This window comes from Episyrphus balteatus, chromosome 2 (assembly GCF_945859705.1).
Source record: "Episyrphus balteatus chromosome 2, idEpiBalt1.1, whole genome shotgun sequence".
Taxonomy (NCBI): Eukaryota; Metazoa; Arthropoda; class Insecta; order Diptera; family Syrphidae; genus Episyrphus; species Episyrphus balteatus.
The window spans coordinates 77880253-77898788 of NC_079135.1; the positions used below are offsets into that span (position 1 = coordinate 77880253).

Sequence of the window (18536 nt, forward strand, 5' to 3'; positions counted from 1 at the left end):
ATCGACTATCAATGGACAGACAGACGAACGGAACGGCTTTGGAAATAGTTTTCAAAGTTGAATTTATTTGTGCATTGATGTGAGTGTGTGTTTGTTGTTGTTTTTGTTGCTATTCAATATTGTTTTGGTTGCCGATGATAGTTGATAATAGTTGAATGTGAGAGAACAGATTTTCAGCTGCTGCTGTCGGTTAATAGAAATTGATTATACTCGTATCGTAGGCTTAATATGGTATCTTCTGATGAATGAGATTATGTTGAAAGCTCGCTGACAGAATGTGTCATGGGGTGTCATTAATATAATTTGTTTATTTTTAAACAAGCTGCTCGTTTAAGAGAAAATTAAAGCATGAGAAGATTATCGTTTGGTTAAAGCAATTGTAGGGTACTCCAGGTAAACCTACATGCATTAATATAGGTTAAAATTTGATATTATACAAATTTTGAAGAAACTTAGTTTAAATTTAAAAAAAAAGGTTGAAATTACATACTCTACTAATTTTTCTTTTTCTAATGATTGTAAAACGGTTATCAGTAACTCTATTTTTATCGAAAACATTTTTTTGGTAATACTTACTGGTTACATTAAATAATCCTTAATATAGCTCTCACCTAAATCAGGTGAAGATAGGTAGAAAAAGAAGTGAACCCAAATTTTTCCAACAAACCGAACGTTCGAACGTCCAAACGCGCCGCTCAAAATGGACGAGATAAAGGAAAAGCTTCATAATAATTCGAAGAACTCAATTCTACTTCAAAGCTGATTGCATCATTCGCACGTACTTGTTCTTATGTTAAAAGTTGCTTTAAAATAATAAATATAACAAAACTTAAAAAATTAATATAAAATTTGGTTTGAAGTTGCAAAACATCTTGTTAAATGGTCTTGCCCTAGAAACGAAGTATTCCATTTAATTTAATAAAAGAATTTTTAGAAATTTTTTTTTTTTTAAATCGTAAGAGCCGTTTTTTAAAAAGCTTTTTATTATGAATACACTGGTCTGCAAGGAAATCCTTCTTTAAATAAAACTATACTTTTCTAAATGATTTTTGAATGCTGATTCCGAATCCGAAGTCAGAATTGATTTAGCACGTCACGTTTTTTAGATATTACCGTTAGAAAACCTCAAAGCCCCATAAATGTTATCTTTTTCAATTAAAACTGTTACGGTTTATGAAAGAATTTATTTTTTTCTTTCAAATTCAGTTTCAATCTTCTCAATATCTCTTTTCTTCTCCGAGGTATCTTAATTTAAGTAAGTTTAGTAGGTTTGGCATATCTTACCATAAAGAAACTGATCTCTAAAAATTAATATATTTTTCTCCCTAGAACAAAAGTATACTTTTCTAATGGACTAAAGTTTGCTGATTTTGAATCCGAACTCAAAAAATTTCGGTCAGCTCTAATATTTGAGATATATGTAGTAGTTTTTTTGAGATTTTCTAAAAAAAAACTTGATTTTGTGATGCGAATATCTCAAAATCCTGACGTGATAGAATAGAATAGACTTCTAACTCAGCACATCAAAAACTATAAAAAAAAGTATACTTTTGTTTCTAGGAGAAACAAATCTAAAGCTTTACAAGGCAGTTTATCGAATGGTTTATTACAAATAAGATATTTCTAACTAGAAAAATAGTATATACAATTACAAAACACGTACAAATTTTGTTTAATGTATTTTTTATGGTTTTCTTTAAATATTTGACTTTTTAAATAAAATGGGCGTTGATATTTTACATTTTCCTTAATTAAGGTGTTTTTGTATATATGTAAGATTTACTAAAAAGTGAAGGATTTCGATATTTCTGGTTTTTTTGTCAATCAGTATTTTAAAATATGAGTAAACATTAATGTAAAAGGACATATTTGGTGTCAATCGATAGGTTATATTATGATATGGAATAAGTCCTCTAAATTTGAGGTCATTGTGACAAATAGTTTTAATTTTATACAAGTTCAAATTAATCTAAAAGAATGATTTTTTAGAAACTACCCACATTTTTCAAAAATCATTTTTACAAAAATGGTAACTGATAGAATTTTTCTGATACCAGATTAAGATTCAGGAAAGTCTAATCTTTCAAAATATCAAAAAATTATTTCAAGGACAAAAAAAAAGTTAAATTTTGCAGACCGCAGTGATATTTTCAAAAAAAAAAAAAAAATTTGGTAGGTATGCCTTTAAAAAGAAAGTATTAATTAATACATAATAACAAATTCATTCAACGGTTTTCAAAAAATTGATTTTTCAAAAAGACGTTGTCTTGGCTAAAGCTAGTATTTAATATTCAATTGTTTTTATCATTTTTTTTTTATTTTTTGCGATGTTGCGCTTAATGCAATACCTAGGACAGAAACTCTGCAAAAAATTAGAGCTATTAAAAACCTGATTTGACAAAGGTACTGTTCATAATCTAAAGAATGTTTAAGTCATCATTCTGACGTTTTTCTGCTTTATTACAAAAAAAGTAATTTTCTTTCACCATTTGTTGCTGTTTCATTAGAAAACTTTTACCACCAGGAATTTGTCTAGTGATATAAATTATTCCAATCAGGGCAACGAAGATACGTGAGTGTGAGCGAAAAAAATTTTGAACACCTAACTTCGCAAACTTATTCCCTTGCTGTATCATACAACTTTCAACTTCTAACTTTTAAAATATTTCTAAAGGACATGCACCCTCTTCTGCGTATATCTAAAGACAATACAAACAACTTCAATAGAACATAATAGATAGTGTCAATATAAATTATTTTATAAACAAACAAGCCACAAAATACATACAACAACTTATACCTAACGGCAAAAGCCAAAGAAGCAGCAGCTCTCTTTTTTCTAAAAACAACAAACATTCATTTATCACACTTCATGCGAGGCTCACAATATAATTTATATCTTAAGAAAAATATTTACCTCCCGAAATCTATTTGATTTGCTTCAAATGGGTTTGCAGAAGACTCTTTTGCTATTCTTTGTTTATCATATACGCGCAGAGTATATATCTTTTGATTCGCATACTTTTGCGAGTATTGCCCTCAGCAAATTGCATTAAGTAATGCCAACTTGTTTGCTATTTGGCTGATAGGCACAGTATACAGTATACAATGACAATCAGCATCATCAACTTGTTTGCCTATTTGATATGATTAATGCATTTACAATGAGCTCATTACGAGAAGTGCGATAGCCAGCCGCAGCCATACTCGTACTGTGATGTTCTTAAAGTGGTAAATAATGCGGAAAATAATAAAACATCCTCAACTTTGATTAAAAATTATTATTATTATCGTTTTAGATTGCTAACTACTACTGATGGTGACTCTCGTGCTGGCTGGGTAGGTTTATAGTTTACTTCAACTTGCTTAATCATATGACTCTTGACTAAGGTCGGTTTTAAGGAGTAGAAGTTTTAATGTACATGATAAAATAATATGATAATAGTTAGTTTTTTTTGCTTTGTTAAAAAATCAAATTAAAGACTCATGTGTTTGGGAGTTAAGAACATCAAATTTACATCGTTATTAAAAATAATAAATACAAGATCTCTTTAAATTCATTATATCAGACTAGTCAAAAGCGAATTAAAATCATTTTCAAATTCTGAATGTCAGTGTAAACATTGTTTTTAGAGTTTGTAGTAAAAAACAAGCAACTAAGGTTCCTGAAATATTGGGAGTAAAAAAATTTTCGAATTCATGCTTTTTGCATTTTCCGAGAACATGCACTTTGGTGTACTAATGTAAATTTTTGTTTACACTATTAGAAAGTAGAGATTTTAACGAACAAAAATTTATATTTTCACACGTGAATTTTCGATTGAAAATTAGGATGTTTTTTTGGTATTAAGTAAAAAAAGTTTAAAAAATAAATATTTTAAATCAAACAAGGCAATAAATTACTGCGTATTCGGTATAAAATAGGTTTTCACCAAATTTCGTAGAAAAAAGCATTTTTATGAAAAAGATAAAAATAAAAAACCAAAAACTCGGTTTTTTGAATTTTTCACATAAATTTTGAGGTTATGTGAAAAAATTGTTAATACATAAGTTGTAGATCTTTTTATTACCTACAACCTTGCCATACAACTTTTTTCCATAGGACTTATAGTTTTGCCGGAAATCGAGATATACCATTTTTTACCATTAAAAACTCAACCCTACCACTTCCCGAACTCGGCTCGCCCGTAATTTATTTTTCCTTTAATTTTCATCATATTCACTTCCTTTTCCAATGGGTTTCATCCAACTATGATTTTTTTTGGTTTCGAAAATTATCGACCCTATGCTAAATTTTAAGAAACGAAATATCTTCTAAAAGCTAGTATGAAGGACTCCCGAAAACATTTTTTAAGGAATAATGTCGACAGAGCCAACCAAATTTATTTTACAAGAACCTCAGTTTTTAAGTTTAAAATCAGTAGGTACAAGTAGTATACAAAGAATGTATTTTTTACTTTGCCAAATTGTTTACACAAATTTTTTTAATTGATAGACCTGAGAAAGAAAATATGATTGTAATTTTGTAAAGAAGAACAAATGGTCTACAAATTTTTAGTAATGCGTTTTTCAGTACCTACCTTTCAAAAACCTGTTATTTCCTCTTTCCATATTTCTTTGCAAGGCATTATTTTAAAATTGATTAAAATTATTTTGAAAAAAATAACTTTTTTTTTTAAAGTTAATTTTTGACTCTTGAGCAAACTTTATCTTTACTAACGTTTAAGTTTAAACAAAAAAGAAAATTTGTCATTTAAGAGAAATACATTTCTACTTTCCGATAGCTCTCACCATTTTTACAGAATTTTCTTGTAACTTTGTTTTAATATGAGGATTAATTATTTCCTTAGAAATGTTTGAAATTTTTTATAAACAAATTATAAAAAAACGAGTCCTATAGTTTAAAAAAATCCAAAAATTCTTTGTTATACAAGAAATCAAATGGTATACTTTATTTTTAAATAAAGATAATTACAAAAGGTTTTCGTAATTTATAAAAAAACAGCTTTTAATACTTTTTTAAATTTCTTTTAAAATTAATGATAAAATCAAACTATTATTTTATTATTATAAAAGCTTAAACATTCTTAGCAATTTTAACCATAAGAAAAAGCACTTGCGACCAAGTGGCACCGTCACAAACCTCTCTTTAACAACTTTTTGAGAGCTTCCATTGCTAAAAAATTATATACGAAAGACTGGTATTTTCGACGGGAGCGGGTCATAATTCTGCTTGTCAAAATTCTGTACGACAAAATTCTGTGGGGTCAAAATACTGTAATACCATAATTCTGTACGTCATTATACTGTAAATACAAAATTCTGTACGTCAAAATACTGTATCAACAAAATACTGACATGCAAAATTCTGTTTTGTAAAATTCTGTACGGCAAAATACTGTATATCAAAATTCTGTAAAAATGCTGTAAAAAAATATCGTTTTGATAATGTAAAAAAGTGCGCGCGCACTTTTACATTATCAAAGCGATATTTTTTTACAGCATTTTTACAGAATTTTGATTTACAGAATTTTGATGTACAGAATTTTGAAATACAGTATTTTGACCAACCAGAATTTTGCTATACAGAATTTTGACTTTCAGAATTTTGTTCCTACAGCATTTTGCACATACAGAATTTTGACATACAGTATTTTGGCATACAGTATTTTGAATACAGAATTTTGCAACATACAGAATTTCGACCCCAACCCATTTTCGACTTTTAACCTTAAATAACTTTTTTTTTGTTCTTATCTAATTCTTGGAGACTTTCAATTCATTCATAACGATGTAACAAAGGTTTTTACCAATACCTAGCCCCATGTGAGTTTTGTTTAGGTTTAAAATATGTTTGGGCTATTTTCATCGGACTTCAATTGTATGAAAAGTAGGTGTTATTTCAGAGTTCTCGAATCTCAAATCTGTGTTTGATTCATTTCCTAGAATTGCTCGTTCGAATTTTGGAGATATTTCGAACTGTACGTTAAATTTTTGAACAAAAATCTTCTAGCACCTCGAAAACTAGTCAAAAAAATCACAATTCCAACTCAACTAATCATTTTCATCTAATCATATGACAAGCAATCATTAGTCCATCAAAGAACAATGATTCATCACAGGAAGCATTTCATCAAGAGGAAAGATTTAAAATAAAGTGTCATTTCTTAAAACAAGAACAAAATGAATTTGTTTCAATCGAACTTCGTGATGACTTTTCTTATGATAGGCTATGCATGATGAGTTGTCCTATGATGTTACGAGCTGTGATATGTTGGTTTGATCCGGTTGGGTTGATAGCCACCTGTGTTGCAATTGTCAACTACCAATTTACAGTCGATAAATTCTGAAATTTGGTGTTTTCAAAACTTGTCAACTTTTTGATGGAATTGTTCAATTACATTTCATTTAACAAAGAAACATTTCCTTTTTTCAAAACTTTTGTGAATTAAGCAATAAAATATCGAAATTTTATTTTGATCAACTATCAATAATTTTGATAGTAGCAAATCTCAATAAGGCTGAATGTATAACAGCATAATAGGCTTGCTGTTTGCATTCCAAAGACGATAAGTAAGATCGCTGCAATACAAAAGCTCTAAATTGTATTTGCTGCATACTAGAAATACAATCAGCTACATTACACAATGCATTTTAGGTACCCTTTTGGGCAGAGAATATTTGACGATTATCGAATAAAAAATCTATGCGCGCATATTCAGTTGCTCAAACCGTGACCTAAACGTACTATCCCAAAATTATAAATTTTGAGGGAAGTTTTCTTAGAAATGAATGCAAATAATTGACAATTCATAGTTCGGCCATATTCACGGTCAAACTTTGTCGTCAGAAATTCAGAATAAAATCAATATCAAAATTGTGTATAATAAACTTACCTAAATAAGTGCATTTAATTAAAATTACTCCATTATTGTATTGATGTTGATGTGATCCTTCTAATGCCGATTTTATCATTTTGTAAGCCATTTTTTAACATTCTCTGAACTATCATAATAATCCTTAAATGCACCGTTAGTAAGTTTTTATAAAAACAAATTTTTTTACACACAAATATTTTTATTCGAATTAAATTTTCTTCGATTTCGTATTGACACTTCGTATACTGATTAAATAATTATTTTTGATTTTCAAAAAAAGGTTTCTATAGTTTTAAATAAAAAAACTAAATCTGAAAAGTAATTTATAATTTGCAAAGTTTCATAAAAAAATCTGTTGTATAGATTAAGATACTTTGAATGAAACTTCTTCAAAATGCATGTTTGTTTGTTTCTTTTTCTCTTGTCGTAGAAGTAAAAACAAAACAACAACTCAAATTTGTATTAAAAATAAACATAAACACAACGGAACGGAACGGAATTTATGCAAAACAAAACAAATAAAAATGCCAGGATCGCTGATGAAGATCGAAACCTAACCTCAAAGATAAAAAAGATTATAATTATATGCAATTTTCATTAGCATTTGCGTTTGCGTATCGTCCTTCTTGCATAATTTTGTAAAAAAAAAATGACAAGCAACCATATCGCTAATATAAATGAACCTGTCTCACTTGCTCTGCATGTGTTGTTGGCACTTGTCTCGCTGTTTAAGTATTTTTAGAAATTACCGAACTAATTAACCATGGAACACGACAACGACAACGAGAGAACGACGCAACCGTTAAAAAAGCAAAAAATAAAACAACAAACAAAGTTCTCTTTTGAGATATTTTTTTTTTTTTTTAATTTTTTTCAATTCGCAGTTTGTGCAAATCAGTGCCGCCCCAATCCTATACTTTGGATGAGAGGAAGAGTCCCGAGGGTCATGATTCATGAACCATCGTTGTCGTTAATTTTAAAAATAATCCATGGCCGCCACACCGTTTTGCCATACAAACAGAAAAAAAGCGTCAAAGACCGCACAAAAAAAAAAAAAAAAACATAGAAAAATCGAAAAAACAGGAGTCGGAAGTTGAAAGGCAACAACTTGAGTTTTTAAATTGAAAAATTGGTGATTAGATGTTTTTTTTTTTGTTTTGTTTTCAATTTTCAAATAAAAATCTCAAAAATTCAATATTAAATTGAATTCATACAGAATAATAAAAAAAAAAAATAAACAAAAATACAAAGATACATTTGAATATACAGCGAAAGTGAGTATAACCGACGCGAAGCGCACATTTGATCGTTTCGACAAGATTGATTCTACTGACGAAGCAGTCTCTAAAGCGTGAGGAGGCCCATATTCTGTAGCTGGTGGTGTGTGCTTGCATTCGTTTTTGTCGTTCGTTGGTTATTCTATCTGAATCTGAATGTGCTCCGCTGTGAGTCTGAGTATATTATTAAGAGCGGTGTCGGTCGGTGTGTTGTTGTAGGTAAACTCGTAGACCGTTTGCCATCCAAATTCAGAAAAAAAACAACATTGCCGCCGCCGCCGCTGCTGTTACAGCTTCGAACAACACTACAGATATCGTCATCGCGTTGTTGTCGTTATTTCCAGAGGGCCCTGATCCCGACCCCTCACTTCGGGTTGTTTTGGAGAACACCGCTGCAGTAAGCAGCATGATCTGGGACTGGGACTCTGCGGGCTTATGTCTCTCTACAATACCTAACCTAACAACTAATACTGGATGGAATAGCATGGAATAGCCTTTGAAGATCGTTTGAAAAAATCGTTCTCAGCTGCTGCTGCCGTTTGGTTTAGGTTAGGTTCCATCATCATCCGAGAGATCAGAGTGAAGAATAAGTACTAGGTAGAGGGCTAGGGGTTGGATATGCGGTAGTAGATACTTTCGGTTAGATAGAGGCACTTCTTGTTTTTTATTTTTTTTTCTCTCTGCATGCAGTGGATCAAGTATTTATACAAACAATTCAGAATATGAATAGGACCATGGAAGTACCTATCCTATGCCACTTGTGGACAAAGTGAGATAGGTGTGTTTGTAATATCTATAGAAGAGGTAGGTATAGGTACCTGTATAGGTATTTTCAACACACAAGTGCTGTTAGGGATATTTTTTTATTTGAAGAGCTCCAACTATAAATAAATATTCCTTTCAAGTTATGATTTTTCTCTTTGCCGGAAATCAAAAAGGTCCTAAACTCTTTTAATAGAAAATTTTATTATTGAAATCTTTTTTTGAAATGGAAGATTTTGCAAGATGATTAGCATCATAGTTTGACGAGATGGAAATCATTAGCGTCAGAAGTTCTTAAAATAGCTTTTAGTGGGAATATTGTGGATCACTGTGAGTGAGAAATTTTAAGGATTTTTCCATACGAAAAAATTATATCAAAGACGAAGTTGATCTTGAGAGAATTCGCAAGCTTTTCCAGTGTCAAAACTTTTTCTTTTTTCGAAGAATTATGTATATCAACAAATAAGAGATCATTTTTTTTTTTCAGGAACTTATTGATATTTTTCAGAGTCAAATATTTGTACAAAAATGTAGGTATAATAATTATCAGCAAAATTGTTATCAGTTTCGTTTGTTTTCGTTGCCATTTTGTCTAAAAATATCATTATTTTATTTATAATTTGGGTTACGTCATAAAGATTGTGAGTTTGCGAATTATCTATTTTGAATTGATTCATTCATTTTAATTTTGACTACAAAAAACGTTCTCTTATTTAGATCGATGGAAATTTTAGAAAAAAATACTGTTAATAACTTCTTCTATGATTGGAGTCAAGGAAACGATAGGTGTTTTTTTCCAAGTTACAAAACTAAGTTAGAAACTTTAAATTTTTCTCATTTGAAAAGCTAGAGGATACAAAACATAACAAACAAATCCGAAAATTTCAGGTACCTAATAATGATGATGATGACGGTGAGTAATTAGTTAATGGCATACAGAAAAAATTCAAATAGTAAGTTATTTACTCTTTCAGTGATTCAATCACTTACGGATCATCAAAATTATAATACATCCATATTCCGTCATCTTTGAAAGGCTAGAAATTTTTCCCTATACAAATAGAAGAGTACCAAAACTGATTCATACACCAAAAGTTTGAAAATTATCAGCAGATTATACCTAATTCTTGAGGGGATTTATGAATAATACTAAAGTTAAAAGTTGTAGGTAATTAAAAGATCAAAAACTTTCTTTTCGATTTTTTATTTACATAACCTCAACAAAAAATTAAGAAAATTAAAAAAAAAAAAAAAAAAACAATTTGTTGGATTTTTTTATATAAAAGTTCTAAGAAAAAATATTATCGTTAAAAATTTATAATTTATGTCAATGGTTCGAAAATATATATTCGAAACTGCTTGGAAAGATAGAGTCTAAGTGTTACGGGTAATTTGCCTGACAACCACTACTACCTAACCTAACCTAACCTAACCTAACCTAACCTAACCTAACCTAACCTAACCTAACCTAACCTAACCTAACCTAACCTAACCTAACCTAACCTTGGAAAGATAGAGTGGAAAAGTTCTTTAAAAAATCAAAATATTTAGTAATTTTTAGGCCCTTCCTAACTACCCACTTTACCCTTATTGAAATGATTTAAACAAATATTCAGCTTGCAATTTTAAACATTTCATGTTCAACTCCCTTAAGTTAATATTAAAAAAGTTACAATTCGAAACATACAAGAACTCACTTCTTAAATTTTTGTTCAAATCCAATTTTTTGTGAATATGTTTTGCTCTAAAAAAGAGTGATGTGGCGGAATAAACCGTATTTTATACTTTATACTTCAATTTACGATTACTTACTTATGTAGGTATATTATACTTCAACACAAAGAAAATTTAGGCACTTAAAATCAATATGATGCGGTTCTTTGTTAAATTCAAAGTGAACTTCATTATATTTAAAAAAAAAATTTCTTCTTCAAAACTTTAAGTGTGTCTGCTTAAAAGACTTCTCATTAATTTTATGTGCAAGATTAAACAAAAATAAAAGGATGTTCACCTTAACTTAAAACGGTACTTTTCTCTCAATTTTCAATAAAGAATGTTTTCAGCATGTCTTTTTTCTCCGTCCTCCGTGTACTAACAAAGCTGCCTGATTTTAAAGAAATAAATTAAACATTTGCAAAAGTTTCGGAATGTTGTAGAATTTTCGTTTCAATGTGGAGAAAATGTGGTTTTCACAGAAATAAATCAGTAATTTTAATGACGTATTTTTTTTTATTTTTTGGTGGATTGAAGAAAATTCTTTTGTTTCAGGTACATAAATATTTATAAAATAATTACTGCACCAATTTTAGGTACTTCACATTATGCCGAAATGTAAATGAAATGAGAAATTCTACATTCGAACTCAATTTTTCAAACTAAAGTGAAGAAACCATTTTATTTCTTGAGACCAACAAAAATACCATTCATTGAAAGGAAGCAGAACTTGATTATGAATTTTCGGCAATATTTCTTTTAATAACATCAAATCGTAATATTATCGTACCCACACAAAGTATTGCACTGCGAGAATACTTTTGTGAAATAAAATTTAAACATTCAACTGATATACCGTAAATCAGTGTGTATGAATTATTTTTTTTTTAATTGGAACATGATTTCAAAATTCCGTACCGCAGCGCCAGTTAGCTTCAACTGTCAAAATGCGAACTAAACCAACAGTTTGAGATTTACTGTTATCCAAGACATTAATTTACATTGTGGTTTGCGCCTTGACTGCGCGAATAAGTAGCAACAAATAGCAAAGCCAAACACCATCTGCTCGAAAGAGGAATTGGTTGTAGAGGTTGACACATAGATGGCTGAATCATTTGAAATAACGGTTTATCAGAATTTAAATATAAATAATATCCGTTCACCAACTGGATTTTTTCTAGTGCGGAACCAAATTATTCTTAGGAAAATGAAATGCTTGCAAAATTTCATAGTAAAATATGGTAGAGATGTCGCGAATAGTGACTTGGCCGAATACCGAATATTCGGCAGCCGAATATTCGGCCAACAATGCGTGTATTTATTTTACTCCTACGTGTTTCTTTGTTTTTTTTTTTTTTCATTTTATAACCTCCTGTCTTATTCTGTTTCATTGCATGTGAGCAAAAATATTAAAAGTATTTTTGATATAATTGCGAGTGAGAGCATATTTTCAGAAGATGGAATTGTGAATACCGAATATCAAAAAAATAGGCCGAATACCGAATAAAAGCCGAATATTCACGGCATCTCTAATTTCAATGCATTAAGGTAGAAAAAATTAAATTTTATATTTTTCGGATTTTCAAGAAAAAATCACAAAAAAATTACATTTTCAAAATTTTCCTTTAAATAATCCATTGAATAAGACATCAAAAGAGAGGTCTCTTTAAGTTTTATTCATAGCTTAAAAACTAAAAGTTTCTGGGAGGTCTGGTTGCTGAAAAATTTGCAATCGAAATAAAAAAACAAAATATTTTTTTTTTCTTACATTCGGAAGCAAATATTTTTGGATCAAAGTCTCGAAACAAGGTTTGGTTTACAGATAAGAGTTCACAGTAACCATTTACATGCATTTAGGCAGAAAAAATTATATTTTATTTTTTTTCGGATTTTCAAGAAAGAATCAAGGTTAACCCCTTGCCAAAAAAATTACATTTTCAAAATTTTCCTCCAAATCCATTAAATGAGACATCAAAAGAGAGGTCGTTTTTAGTTCTATTCATAGCTGAAAACCAAAAGTTTCTAGGAGGTCTGGTTGCTGAATAATTTGCAATCGAAATAAAAAAAATAATTTTTTTTTTCTTACATTCAAAAAATTTTTTTTTCTTACATTCGGAAGGAAATATTTTCGGATCAAAGTCTCGAAAAAAGGTTTGGCTTGCAGATATGAGTTCATAGTAACCATTTACATGCATTCAGGCAGAAAAGGTGAAATATTATTTTTTTCGGATTTTCAAGAAAAAATCAAGGTTAACCCTTTGCCAAAAAAAATTACATTTTCAAAATTTTCCTCCAAATCCATTGAATGAGACATCAAAAGAGAGGTCGTTTTTAGCTCTATTCATAGATAAAAACCAAAAGTTTCTAGGAGGTCTGGTTGCTGAATTATTTGCAATAGAAAAAAAAAAAAATTTCGGTTCAAAGTCTCCAAACAACGTTTGGTTTACAGATACGAGTTCACAGTAACCATTTACATGCATTTAGGCAGAAAAAATAATATATTATTATTTTTAGGATTTTCAAGAAAAAATCAAGGTTAACCCCTTGCTAAAAAAATAATATTTTAAAAGTTTTCCTCCAAAGCCATTGAATGAGACATCAAAAGAGAGGTCTCTTTAAGCTCTATTCATAGCTGAAAACCAAAAGTTTCTGGGAGGACTGGTTGCTGAATAATTTGTAATCGAAAAAAATGCGTCGGACAATGTGCGTCCGACAAAAATTTCACATCCTAATACCTGATCAAGACATAGAGATCTAATAGGAGAAGAATTTGCCACAGCGATATCTAATAAATTTCACTCTTATAAATACTATAAAGTTAGCTAGGTGGTCTCATTTTTTCCAATGTTTTTCTTAGATAAGTCAAGCAGTTGACTATCTCGTTCACCTAATAAGCTCTTCCTTAAAAGCCGATTAAACATCTTTTGTTTGAAAAAAAAAACCGGGTGGAAAATTGTCGACCACAGAAAATCTACTAAAAATTTAGCACTGCAAATATACTTACTTCTTAAAAAAAAGAGTGTGTGTACACATGTACACGCGACTGAAGTTATACTTCTCATTCAGTATATGTATGTAAATGAATTTCATTTGATATTTTTAATTTATTTTATCAAGTAATTAATCCACACTTAGTTTTTTTACATTTTTATCAAGTGAACAATAAATTAATTCTTTCATCCTCCTTGCGTCCATGTAGTTTTCAATTTATTCTGTGAAATTTACTCATGTTGTGCGGTTCAGAACGTAAGGTATATGCTTAACGAAAGTAAACGAATTGCGCATAAAATGTGTGATATGGTAATTTTATGAGAATTGTGTGTGCTTCAGCACTAGTAGTAGCAATATGGAACTTGCAGGGTTGCTACAAAGCTCAAAAGTAAGCTGAGCTCAGCTCAAACTTTGAGCTAGCTCACTTTTGAGCTATGTACCATAGCTCAGCTCATTTGAGCTGAGCTGAAAGTGAGCTGAGCTGATGGTTGAGCTGAGCTGTTGGGTGAGCTGAACTGTCGGTGAGCTGAGCTGTTGGGTGAGCTAAGGTAAAGTGAGCTGAGCTGAGCTGTGATGGGTGAGAGGATACATTGATTTTTATTTGGAAAGTATAATGAAATATGAAGATATTTTAAGCTTTTATAAAACACCATAGCTTAAGATGTTTGGTTCTAGTTATTAATGGAATTATTTTAACACATGAATATTTTTATAAATAAAACAGATAATTTTTCGTGATCTTTTCTCTTGGTTTTTTTTAACAGTAAATATATTGTTATTTTTTTAGTAAAATATTTCTTTTTTTATCATAAAAAAAAATTCCGGTTAAATCCGGTTTTTCCACTTTTTTTCAAAATTCCGAGAAAATTGCGTTTGAAAGTTGGGGTGAATTTTTTTTTTCGAAAAATCCCCGAATCTTTGAACGCTCCTGGAAGCTAAACCGCTTGAGAGCAATTTTTGGGAGGAATGCCAAATGATAGCTTGTGTCATGGGCCTACGCTTGGCACATTATCAGGTTTTTAAAAAATCGCCTTCTATGTTAAACCACCACATCATGCCTTTTTTTTCAGAATCGTGCCTATTTTTTTTTACTTTTAAGTTCTCCCGGTTTGAGAACGCGTGGACCTACATAGATGTGAGTTGTACCCAAATGTAGGTTAGAGTCCCCGCTACCTTTTGGCATCAAAAATTTTATTTTCATTTTCTTCAAAATTCCGCGATATAGGCGTTGGAAGTTCTTCTTCTTCTTCCTTTTTCTCGGCGCTGTTATGATCTCGATGTCGAGGGGATCATAACTATCCCACGTAACTGCTTCACACTAGTGATCCGCCTGTGGGGTTCGCCGGGTTGACCTCAGAAATCGGCGGCAAGCCTCCCGGTTTTGTATTGTTCCATTTCTAAGGCCAACTGAATGCTGGTGGTTTTGCATTTGCTTGTACCAGGAGTTTTTAGGCCTACCTTTCTTTCTATTTCTATTTCTATAGGCGTTGGAAGTTGGGGGCGCGAAAAAAATTCTGGGAGCTGAACGCTTTGATCTAGAGACAGGGGAGTGGTGCCATATGAAAGCTTATATTCTCAGCTACCCGATAGTGGTATAATCCGGTTTTTCGATTTTTTCAAAATTCCGAGAAAATCGCGTTTGAAAGTAAGGGTAAAATTTTTTTTCGAAAAATCCCCGAATCTTTGAACGCTCCTGGAAGCTAAACCGCTTGAGAGCAATTTTTTGGAGTGATGCCAATGATAGCTTGTGTCATGGGCACGCTTTGCAGATTATCAGATTTTGAAAAAATCGCCTTCCAAGTTAAACCGCCACACCATGCCTATTTTATCAGAATCGTGCCCATATTTTTTTTTAATTTTAAGTTCTCCCGGTTTGAGAACGCGTGGACCTACAGGGATGGGAGTTGTACCCAAATGTAGGTTAGAGTCCCCGCTACTTTTTGGCATCAAAAATTTTTTTTCATTTTCTTCAAAATTCCGCGATATAGGCGTTCGAACGCTTTGATCTAGGGACAGGGGAGTGGTGCCATATGAAAGCTTATATTCTCAGGTACCCGATAGTGGTATAATCCGGTTTTTCGATTTTTTTCAAAATTCCGAGAAAATCGCATTTGAAAGTTAGGGTACAATTTTTCTTCGAAAAATCCCCCAAATCTTTGAACGCTCCTGGAAGCTAAACCGCTTGAGAGCAATTTTTGGGAGTGATGCCAAATGATAGCTTGTGTCATGGGCCTACGCTTTGCACATTGTCAGATTTTTAAAAAATCGCCTTCCATGTTAAACCGGCACACCATGCCTATTTTATCAGAATCGTGCCCATATTTTTTTTAATTTTAAGTTCTCCCGGTTTGAGAACGCGTGGACCTACAGGGATGAGAGTTGTACCCAAATGTAGGTTAGAGTCCCCGCAACCTTTTGGCATCAAAACATTTCTTTTTATTTTCTTCAAAATTCCGAGACATAGGCGTTGGAAGTTGGGGGCGCTCACTTCCAGCTCAGCTCACTTTCAGCTCATCTCAAACCTAGCTCAAAAGTGAGCTAGCTCAAATTTGAGCTGAGCTGTGAGCTGAGCTGAAATGTGAGCTTTTTGCAACCCTGGCAACTTGCCACATGGAAATTACCACATGCAACTTGTCACATGCAACTTCCCACATGCAACTTGTCACATGCAACTTCCCACATGCAACTTGCCACACGCAACTTGCCACATACAACTTGCCACATTCAACTTGCCATATGCAACTTGCCACATGCAACTTGCCACATACACTTTGCCACATGCAACTTGCCACATGAAACATGTAACTTGCAACGTGTTGTGTGTTTTATGTTTGCCGTACTGCGGCGTACTGCATTTTTAAATACTAAAGTACTGCCTACTCTAAAGGTGAAACGACAGCCCTGCTACCCAGGGTGATCGCGTCATAATCCCTTTGACATTCTTGTCAAAAAGTAAATTTTCATACTCACCCTCCCATAAGAAGTATAACTTCAAAAAGTAGAGATAAGACTCCGCCTATTAACTTCTTAGCACAGTAATTATTTGAAAAATCAATGAAAGGTTGACATGGATCAACTGGTTCATTCATTTTTGTTATCGGTAAATTGAATATTAATTAAATTTTAAAGTTTAAAACAAGCGTTCACTATGGCGTATGCGTACTATTTTTTAATATTCTATTGCTTTCAAATTCTAAAAATAATTGCTAAACACATAAAAGTTATTTGTGCTGAAACTCAAATTGAGATATCTGCAATAAAATATTTCAAGCTTTTAAATGTTAGTTTAGTATAGCGGAAATAATAGTATAACCCATGAATCCTATAAATAATAAAGTATGCTTAATTGAATCACGTCCAGTTGACACAGATATCTACTATATGTGTAGAGTAATGGTTTCTACATAAAAAAAGGAAATCGATGGAAATTTTATTTATAGAGCATCCAATAGATGGTTTGGATATGCATCAGGTAAATGTAACTTAAATATAAAAAATAGGAAAAAGTGGACTTCAAAGACAAAAAAAAATAACTAGAAATTTTTCTGGCAAATTAAATAAAATTATTTAACTCGATATTATTTAAAGGTCTTCTATTGGTTTAGTGAATTTATGTAACTATGGATATTCAGTTGGAAAAAAGATATTAAACTAGCCATGAAAAGTTGAGAAAAAAAAATATTAAAATGTATATGGACTAATAAAATATTCAACATTGAAAATGAGAACAAAAGCAAAGAAGTAAGGCGTGATACAACACCAGTAAAACTCTCCATAATATGCAATTTTACAAAACCATATTGGTGGACTTGGTTTTCAACCAGCAACATGACATGAATCATGTCTTTATGCCAAATACATTTATGGAAATAGTAGCTATGTTACACAAAAATAATAACACTTTGAATGTGAATGCATGTGCTTCTGTCTTTTTTTTTTTGCCCCCATGTTACACTGCAGATTATACCAGGGATTCTAGATTTATATTATGTAACATATATGTAGGTTTAAATTTTTATTCTTTTTTTCATCCTCGATGCGCACAATGACATTTTTTATTCATATCCTTTTTTTGCATAGAGTTGACTATGTGACATATTTTTTTTTTATATTAAATAAATCTGTTATAGAACATTTTTTTTTGTTCGTATTTAAAAGCTTATTGCTTATTCGTATCATATGAGGACAATTTTTAAACCAGGTGCTGAAGGATGAGGTTTCTTTTTTTTATTCGTAATTGGAGGAATTATTTATTGTATTGTATATCTATATGCAATGTAAAGTCACAAAAATGCACTTTCAATAATAGTGATTAAAAATTGTTGTATCTGTCAGGTTTTGAAATATATCTGTAGAAGTTTTTTTTTTGTTGGAAAGATAAATTTAGAACATGACTTAAAACTGATTGCTTGTAACGAAAAATAATTGTACGGAATTTCTTATAGGGAATAATTTTATCTAGGAGTGTAATTTATTTTTATAACTGTGCTGTTTTAGCTGTAAAATTATGTAAAATTAATCAATCATAATTTTTAAAATATAAGTTCTAAGCAAATACATGTTGATGCTTTTTATTGTAGAATTCAAAATTGTGTACGAAAACAATTTCAATTAAAAATTAACTGAATTTTTCATTAAATTAACGGATTTTTTTTTTCGAAAACCTGAATAATCATTTTTATCAAAAAACAAAACCGACTTCCATGGATCAAAAATGGGTTTTATGGTTTTTCTCATAGTATAGTCAGAATTGGACGAAATTGAAACGGGACCACACTGAATGCACCAGCTTTCCAATACAAAAAGAATTATTAAAATTGGTTCACTCAGTTCAAATTTATGAAGTAACAAACGCAAAAAAAAAAAAATGCACGACTGGGTCGCACGAACTTGCTCTTAGAGTTAAAGTTGCTTA

General features: G+C 31.0%; 1 protein-coding gene across 4 annotated transcripts in view; it reads right to left on the reverse strand.

Annotated features, from left to right (window-relative positions):
• The window catches only part of LOC129910538 (rho guanine nucleotide exchange factor 10-like protein), a 303729-nt gene that overhangs the window by 164307 nt on the left and 120886 nt on the right, over positions 1 to 18536 (reverse strand). The window contains exon 1 of one of the 4 annotated variants that reach the window (XM_055987963.1): positions 6897 to 7147. The exons of the other annotated variants lie outside the window; for them this stretch is intronic. Coding sequence (XP_055843938.1) covers positions 6897 to 6987 — 91 coding nt within the window. The 5' untranslated portion in view covers positions 6988 to 7147. Of the gene's footprint in view, positions 1 to 6896; positions 7148 to 18536 lie in introns of those variants that run through there. 4 annotated transcript variants of the gene reach the window in all.